Below are 9,471 nucleotides of genomic sequence, written 5' to 3'. Positions count from 1 at the left end.
TTAATCATAATAAAGAGACAAGAAAAATGGGGTCGCTCTGCTGCGATGGCAAACGATGCTTTTGTTTACAGTCTAGCAATCGTCTTTGACGTTTATGCATCTGCTTTACTGATTGGCTAATAATGACATTACTACTAGTATTTCATCATAAAGGTCAAATCGTGACTCGACGCTTATTGATCACGGTGAAAGTTCCGGCAGTTGGAATGTCTCACTATATGGATATCGCGGTGGACTTGAAATAGGAATTTTTTTTTTTATTCAACGACAGAAGAATATTTTCATGACGGTGATGAAAGATGGTAAAAAAATTGGCAGTCTTCGGCGTGACATTGCAAAATTGCTGACCCCAGTTATAGATTAGCAAGCTGCTACAAAATATTTTATAAAGCCAAAATAACGTGATTTCAACCACTCTCCCAGGTACGGGTTGCTACAATATTGCAACATTGGTTTCATTGTCGACGGCGCTAAAGCCGATCGAGTGCAACACTTTTACGAATTTCCTGAATCGTTTCTAAGTTACTAAGGAAGCACAAACCAAACGGCCGGCCATTTTTAGGGCCACGACATATTTTAAAAAGAGAACTCCCGTTTCTGCTTTAATATATATTTTTATAGACTTGCTGACTGTTGTGATTCAGAACGTGCTGCATGCCCTGAAGGCAGAAAGCTGTCACAGCTATTTTGCGTTCACCCCTTGTTTTACGCAATTAACATTTTTATAAGTATCACGACAGTCTTCAAGAAAGTCAACTGTTAATACAACCACAGTCAACGAATAGAAAATAGTTTTTTTGTGTAAAAAAAGACCCCCTGGGCTCTTGCCCGGATAAGTACGGTATAATATTTGAAAAGTTGAAAGCAAAGCAAGTTAAATTGAAGATTTTATTTTATCATTTCCATTATATATACAGTGGAACCTCGATTATCCGAACCAAGTGGGCAGGGACAAATTAGTTCGGATAATTGATTGTTTGGATAATTGATAATGAAATAAACATGTACGCAGAAAATAAACACAATTTCATTGCTTGCTGTATTTTATTTACACACCAATCGTCATCAATTACAAATACAACACCTTTCTGATCAAAATATTGTCATGAAATAAATATTGTACAACAAGTGAAATTATTTTTATTAAATTGCAAATAAAGTGTTTCCGAAAAACACTGTATGCAAAAAGTACGTACGTCGTGCGAGTCCGATCAGTTCATTTATTGCCGAGTAGGATTCTTAAGAAATACATCAAGGCGTTGTTGTTACAGTTGGCAATTTCTCTGTAGCTTTGCCATTGCAGGGATTGAAATAGAATTTTTTACCTGCATGCACAGTGTGCACGTTGAATTTGAAATTTACCTGCACCAACTTGTTGTGAAATGCACCACTTTTAAAGTTTTAATATAGTTTAAAGTTTCTTTATAAGATCGTCGTCATCAGACCATGCAGCCTCATTTTCTGGTACCCGAGATCCATATCGTCTTGTATGGGGTCTTCTGCTTGTTTTGCTATCTTGAAACCACAAGTCAATTGCATTGTCAGGAACAAATGTGTCAAGTTCATCATCACATAAATTGATTGCCATTAATGCTGTTAAGGTTTCAGGTTGAAGCCTGCTTCGCCAGTCACTTTTAATTACTGACATTAGTGAAAATCTGCGTTCACATACTGCTGTACTACATGGTATGAGAAGAACTATCTTGACAAGCATGAGAATACACTTATAATTGTCTCCAAACACCAACATCACTCTTTGCCAGATATCAAGATATTTCAGGGATTGGCCTTCTGTCTGTTCTATTTTTCGAACTATTTTCTTCAGTGCTGTCCATTCAATTAATGTGTCTATTTCATTGCATCCTCTGTATTCTAGTGTCTGTTTGAAGTGACTGTACAAACATTTGACTTCATCATCTCCATACACCTCTAAAGCCTCAGTCTCAGTAGGCCACATAGCAGGATCAAATATCACTGTGGACTTCAAGATTTCATTTTCTACTAAATCTTGAAATCTGTTATCAATACACTGTACAGTTAATTCTATTGCTTTCTTTGATTCTTTTATAGCTTCTTGCTGTTTTGACTGGGTGTGACTATCTACATTTCTTTGAGGTCTTCCTGGTCCCTCTTGTAGTAAGATGCCTTCATATACAAGTTTCCCATCAGCATTAGTAGATATGCCTTCCATCATGCATCCTTTCAGTTTGTCTTCATCTTTATACTGTACCATCAGTTTCTTTACAGACTCAGCCATATTTCTGACTCTTTCTACAGTAACCTCATTGTCTTGGAGGCATTTACTGAGTGCACTTACCATTCTAAAGTAAATTTGCAGGAATTTACAGAACATCACAAACTTAACACTTTTCAACATTTTCAGGAAATACACTGCTTTGTCTCTGCTTTCTTTTCCACCATGTATTCTGACATCTTCTATATGTGCAATATGAACTTTGTAGTTCCTGAGTAGAGCCTGAACTCCTCTTTCATGATGAGGCACCCATCTTGTACCACTAACATTCACTGGCCTTACAACAGAAATGCACAAAGCTTCCCCAGCATTCTTAAAAGCAGCCCAATTCAGGGGGGAGTATTTATAGAAAAGGTACACCTTCTGAAGAAATTCATGGACTACAGTGAGATATGGCATTTGCTTTAGAACATCTTTGACAGCAAGTTCAAGTCTATGTGCAAAACAATGAACAACAACTAAGTGTGGTACATCTTCTTTCAATCTTGTGGCTACCCCTGATTTCGACCCCATCATCACATTGGCACCATCAAAACTTGCTGCTACAAGATCATTTTTCCAAGTTTTTCTTTCAAGATTTTCCTCCATTGTACTCTGGAGTGCGGCAGTGATTGACAGAGCATCAGCTTTAAGGTAGCGAGAAGGGAAATTTTCACTTTTTTCTTGATTTTTCACAAATTGATAAAACGGTTACTTTAGACCTTGATACATCACCCCGGGTTTACAAAAGATCGAAATTGCGAAATAACGTTGCTCAAATTAGTGTTTTAAAACACTAGCAGAAAAGACTACAACTGGCGTTTCGTGGATATTTGCATAATGTTTATCTTTGAAAGGGTTTAAATGATAACATCTTATCTGTATACTCTGTTGTTGACGATTCTGATATAACGGGTGATAAGCTTCCAGTTGCAAACAATGCGTGTTTATCTAACGTCCATTGTCAGCATTATTGTCAGTCGAGACTTCGACCGAGAAACATGGTCATACAGTACTCATTTCGCCCAACCTTCCGCTTTTACATCGACCGCTTATCGCTTAATTTCCGACCACGCGGTCTTGTCCGACCGGAAACCGACCGCATTTTAATCGCGTTTTGTTTTCCATCGCTCGCTCGCTCATTGAAAACATTGACCGCTCGCCCAAACACTGATCACTGGCACATGGGTGGTCGAAATGGTGGTTTTGATAGTAAAGTGTGAACATACAACTAGTATTAACTATTATTACATTCTGAACGACACTTCAAATCTAATACTAGTAGTTGTATTACACTTGTATCGTGAAAGCAACTGAACTGGGACCTCTTGTTACGTGTTTTGGGTGCTTGTTCTAGATGTAATATTTTTTTTAATGAGACAGTTACGTGAAAAAAGCCTAGGTAACTCCTTTTGAGAGAGCAGAGAAACGAGGAAATGTTAGTGATTAATTCCAAAAATAACGATACCGAATCCACATCGGTCCACGTCTGGTAAAATTTGACATTGAATTTTTAAAATTAAGTCACGATCATTGAACGAGTTCGGTCTATACCGTATACGTACCATAAAAGTGTTCCCACAACAAATATTTTCGACTAAAAACGGTCATATGCCCTGAAAGAATCGAACAGAGCTTGACATGTATGAATAATTTATTGGGCTTAAAAGAAAAACGTGTCAAATTTAGTTATAGCCATAACTTTTTTAGCGCGGAAGTTGCCAACAAATGTAAAAAAAATCGCGAATTTCATAGATTTGAATAAAATAAAGCAAGCGATTGATAAGGATGATTATTATTATTTTCCCCGATGCTCTTCGAATTTTTATTTTTTTTTATTTCAAGGTAAGAAATGGCTAGTTGAAGTTGCATTGTCTTCAATGCGGTTGTTTCACCGCGAACAACTCTAGCTCTGTTTTTGCATGGTTTAGTTTTGCGATGTAAAATAAAATATATATTAAAATAATAATACTTGATTAATTATTTGGGGTTTCAGCCCACAAATTACGGACATGATCCCCATGAATTACGGTCAATGTTTGTATTCTCTCGGCTGATTGTCACGGTGTTGATCGACGCTCTTCCTAAACTCAGCCTGAGTATAGAGAAACCAACGGGGATCGACATTCCAAACAAACAATCGAAATTATCAACGAAAGACGAGATTTTTCTAGATATTTACAAACATACTGTCATGACAAACATATGTAAAATTAACAAATACACAAAGAGGTGTAATATTAGGTTTTATTTTAGGCTTAGAAATATTTTCTTTCACTCAGCCCATGCATGTAACTGCCATTTAGATTTACGGTCCTTCAGCAATGATGGGAAACAACAATAGTTATACAAAACACATTGCGAAGACTCAACAATCAGGAAAGAAACCTCAGACAACCATGTCGTACTTGTGTTGAAATACATTTTGTATTTCACGTCAGAATATTGTTTAAAATAAAATATTCAGTCCAGGCCAAATCGAGGTCAAAGGGTCAGGTTGCGTGCATATAATTATAGATAGTTAAAACAAAAAGTATTTGATCTTTTGTCAGCTGTTCAACATCTATAAAAAAAAACAGAAAGACAATTATAAGACAATGTGAACCTCGGAAATTATTCTGTTAGTCCGAATTTTAAATGCGCGCGAGCGAGCAGGTGGGCGGTGATATTTCAGGGTTTGCGCGGTCGAAAATAAAGCGGAAATTGTCTGGTCGAATTCAACAAGCGGTCGCAAAAGCGAGAGAAAAAGGTGATTGGAAAGCGGAAGCGGGCGGGAGGTTGTGCGAAAGGAGTACTGTAACTTTGCACAACTTCCTTTTAAATCGTTTTATTTTCCAAGTCAATATTCTATTTTACTAATACATTTTTTTTCTAACGCAATGGCGAAGAAAAGAAAGAAAGCGTTGACAGACGAGGCAAAGAAAAATCTGCCACTCAGTGTCGCGCTCTGACACAGCAATTTTTTTCAAACATCGGCCATTTTGTTTCACCATGAAAACAGTTTTATTAGATGTCTTATCAGAGACACTTGAAGGATTAGCTTGTTTTTTAAACTGTCAACGTGTACAGTGGGACAGTAATGTTTGTCAGAGGATTATCCTTCGTTGTTCGTTTGCATAACAATGGAAAACCCGAACGTTCCTGAGTACGGACTCAAATGCCAGCAGTTTTCTTCATTTTTCACGCTCGAGCTTGAAATTATTCATTATCTGACACTCTTTATGAGTTCTATGATATCAGTGGTTAATATGTTTGGCCATTTTTAGTGTATATTTATAATAATGCAGCAAATATACAGTGTTTTATTAACCAAAACTGTTTTTCGCGTTTTTCTCGAGTTGAAGTTTTGATCGAGTACGACTCATTGGGACCGCCGCCAAATCAAGTGCGTTCGGACTAGGACATTCAAACTCGCAGTTATCGTTCAAAAGATAATGATGGTGCGAAATATGTCTGGGTTTTTAAAGAAAATGCTTTGTCACAGAATAATAGTCTGTTAAAGGTGCCAAGTATGAAATAATTTAAGGACAAAAAAAACAAACCTGCATAGAAATCGGAATAATAGCTCTTTTGATTATCGGAGACGCATTTCAATGGGCTTGATTACGGACAATGCATGACGTAAATTTCACCAGGAAATTCCGCAGTGTGTTCTCGCAATCGCGTACTTAGTCATTTTTACAAGGTTCGCCATTTTTGATGTCACGTGATAATTATGTAAACAATGACTGTCCAGTTTGTGCGAACTTGTACCTCTATACTTAGTCTTTTGATATATATAACCTAAATTACTGTTCTGAACGAGACAACAGACAAAGAATGTTTTATTTAAAAACGTCACAAAACCCTTCTCGCTACCTTAACAAGAGGTTTAAATGTTACAAATCTGTATGTTGGCCTACCATTTTTAATGTATTTAACATATACAATTTCCTCATCAGTAATACTAGTGTCTGTACTTCCATCTGACAGTATAGCAAAAAACTCTGATTCACTCATTTCTTTGATCATCTCAACACCTTTACTTTCATATATGTAATCTGTGAATATTCGTGCCTGCTTGTCATTTGCATAGGTTTCACTAACAGGTACATTATTAACAGCCAATAATTTTATCTGTCCAGGAAAATCTGTGAATGGACGTCCGGATTTAGCCAGAAAGAAAGCCACACGAAATAAAACTCTCATTTGTTCCAGTTCACTTTTTTCCATTCTAATCAAAAGTCGTTCTATTGGTCTGTCTTTTGGATTACATTCCTTGACTTGCTTTGATAATACAGCCTGGACATGGTTACTTGTATTTTCATGACCATTTAAAACATGTAAACGAAAGGAATTACACCCTTGTGTGCGAAATTTGTTTATCTTTCCACTGTGGTCAAACTTCTGACAAACATCACAAAACATTACATTATTTTTTTCATCGAATATTAACCATTTTTTCTCTTGAAGCCACGTCTGTTGAAAACGATAAACTTTTTTTTTCTTAGTGGGTGGCGACTCAATCACCGAGTCAAACGAAGTACTCGCGTCGCGGTCCCCAGTGTTGACACATGATGCCGCACTCGTACTCTGCTGAGATTCAACATTTCCTTCAGTGGTAGAAACGTGTCCAAGTACTACATCCTGTTCAGAAATGTTTCCATTATCGGGATGATTTTTTGTTGCTTGAGATACTGGGCATTCAGCCGTCTCAGATTTTTTTAACGATGTCAATAGTCCACACTCGAAAAGGCTTCGTTGTTTTGACATGATTGTATACCAACCGAATGACACGCGACTACCGAGCATGCGCAAATTTGTATGTTGTTCTGAGGTCACGCGAGACCCAAAGTACTCTCACAATGTACGCGAGTACGCTACCAATTTACTTCCGGGTTCTCGATCGATGCGTTCACGAACAATGCGATCACGGACGAATTTGATTTTTTTCACTTGTGCTTTTGAGTTTTTTTACAATATTGGTTAAAACTAATTTAGGCTTAGTGAATATAATGAGAAAATGTTGTGTTAATTTCTACATGCACAACGTGCACATTGGATTTTGAGTTTACTTGCACTAGCTAATAATCTATGTGCATAGTGCAGTGTGCACCCGAGTATTTCGAACCCTGCATTGGGTGAAGTTGCATTAATTTGATAGGTTCCGCGGTATCTTGAGCTTCGTACCAGTCCATGAAAAGCTGTAACCCATTGACGGCATCGGCAACTGAGATCGGGGGTTTGGCTGGTGCTAAATTCTCCTTTTCTGCGATGTCTTCCTCAATGGCTGTCTCTTGTGTTTTATTTGTCACAATGTCGATTATTTCCTCTTCGGAAAATGTCTCTGAACTGATGTTGTTGTCACTACTGATCCATTCATCGATCTCAGTTGCGTTCAATTCGCCAAGTCCGAGCTCACGGCAACTTTCCACGATGTCTGTGTTGACGAAGTCGCCATTAGTAATGACGTCACTGCTACGATCGTTACCAACGCGAAGACCGTTGAACCAACACCCCTGAATGGTCGAAGGTTTTATTTTATCCCAACCGTCGACGATCATAAACAATGCGTCCTTCACTGTGAAAGTTTTGATGATTTCCTGCAAGTTTTTGTCTTCATTAGCATCATCAACAATGGCACGCAACATGTTACGGTGATAAATTTTCTTCATTGTGGCATTGATACATGGGAAAATTGTGATACGATCTTTCTGAACTTTGTGACCAGAAGCTTGTTTCTCGTCGACCGCAGCAAGTGTTTTGTCTGGCAATGCCCTCCAAAACAACCCACTCTCATCAGCGTAGTACAACTGTTCTAGTTCATAGTTTTCTTCTTGCAAAATTACTTGTAATTTTTGACGATATTCATCAACAACAGTGTCATCAACTGACATTTGTTCACCTTGTACGCTGAGTTGTCGGATACCATGTCGGTCTTTGAAACGTTGTAACCACCCAGCGGAGATGGTGTGATCGGATAAGACCGTGTCATCGTTGGCATGGATATGCTGATAAAGACGCGTGGCCTTTTGTTGTAACATGGGGCCCGAAATGGCAACACCCTTATCACGTTGTTGGACGAACCATAAAAAAGACAGCTTGGTCTAGTTGTTCGTCTTTTGCTGGTTTCATTGACTTTCTTTTCAACACATTAGCAGTGTCACTGTGATCAATAAATTTTTCGATGGTATGTCTTGCTTTCTTTATGTCGGAAACAGTTGATTTACCGATGTTGAACTCTTGAGCTAATTTCGATGCCTTCTCTCAACGATCTAACCGCTGCAAAATTTCTCTTTTCTGCTCGATGTTCAAAGGCGTACGCTTTCTGTTAAATGATGACATGTTAGCAAATGCTTAGGATTATCCCAGGTATGTTCGTTTGTACTGTTCACTAGGGAATCAAATTCAAATGTGGAGAACACTCTGATTTTGCATGGTTTTTATTCATATCTGATCAATGGGGTGTTTATTGGGGAAAGGATCGGCAAAGCTATCGCTCGTCTGCGAGTAACAAAAACGGACACAAGTGTGAATTTCTCATTGTTTTTTGTCAACACCTTTAATAAAAGAACCTAACTTTAGTCTCAACAGCTGTTTAGTTGTCAACTATGTGCAAATATGCATTTTACTTGTTGAAATAAAGCAAGCAATCTACTAAATTAAACCAAAGTCTTTGATTAAACCCATGTAAAATTCCTATGAAACACATGGTTATTCTGGAAAATACAATACCTGTAACGGTGAAATTAAAATTAATTCCAGCGAAAATTTAATTTCATGCGTCTTAAAAGTAGTCCATGGTTAAGGTACACATTTCATGCTTAGCATTTCAATTGTGCGGCAGGTTACACAATGTAAAATTTGTTTTCATTTATTTTCTGGAAATCTGAATCATAACATTTGATTTGCTAATTTGAGTCTGAGAAATAATGTGGTTCTTTAATATCCACATGAATTGTGCTTGTAAACTTGGTTCATGGTCAAGACTACCCAAACACATTTCCAGTGGAGATTTGAATCTTGCTGTGCCATGAAAGCAGTCTCCTGTATCTGACCTTCAACCTTGTACATGTATTTATTTGGCTATTAGTTCGTGTTAAGAGTATGATTAAACAACAAATTCTGTTTTCTGCATGCAAGGAATAAATTGAAATGAAAAAAAAATGTGTATTACTGTGATGTTAACTAGAGGGTGCTGTTGCTATTCCAGAACTAATGATCTAGCAGTGTGCAGGTTACACTAGTCCCCTATCAAC

The 9,471-nt window shown here is 37.6% G+C and overlaps 1 protein-coding gene across 1 annotated transcript; it reads right to left on the bottom strand.

Annotated features, from left to right (window-relative positions):
• Window positions 1-1,411: 1,411 nt before the first annotated feature.
• Window positions 1,412-6,985, bottom strand: LOC102809123 (zinc finger protein 862-like). Its single transcript, XM_085493737.1, has 2 exons — window positions 6,136-6,985; window positions 1,412-2,880 (listed from the first exon to the last, which is right to left on the bottom strand). Exons 1-2 carry the CDS (start codon window positions 6,983-6,985, stop codon window positions 1,412-1,414), a joined length of 2,319 nt encoding a protein of 772 aa, XP_085349863.1.
• Between the last annotated feature and the right edge of the window lie 2,486 nt (window positions 6,986-9,471).

The sequence above is a fragment of the Saccoglossus kowalevskii genome, chromosome 19 (assembly GCF_978046115.1).
Source record: "Saccoglossus kowalevskii chromosome 19, keSacKowa6.1, whole genome shotgun sequence".
In the NCBI taxonomy this organism is placed as follows: domain Eukaryota; kingdom Metazoa; phylum Hemichordata; class Enteropneusta; family Harrimaniidae; genus Saccoglossus; species Saccoglossus kowalevskii.
This window is presented reverse-complemented; position numbering and strand designations above follow the sequence as displayed.

Excerpts from the sequence above, each read along its gene's own strand:
- LOC102809123 (XM_085493737.1), bottom strand. The coding sequence starts at position 6,985 with ATGTCAAAACAACGAAGCCTTTTCGAGTGTGGACTATTGACATCGTTA. Across the intron at positions 2,881-6,135 it reads TGTTAAATACATTAAAAATG|CTGATGCTCTGTCAATCACT; the intron begins GTAGGCCAACAT and ends GCTACCTTAAAG.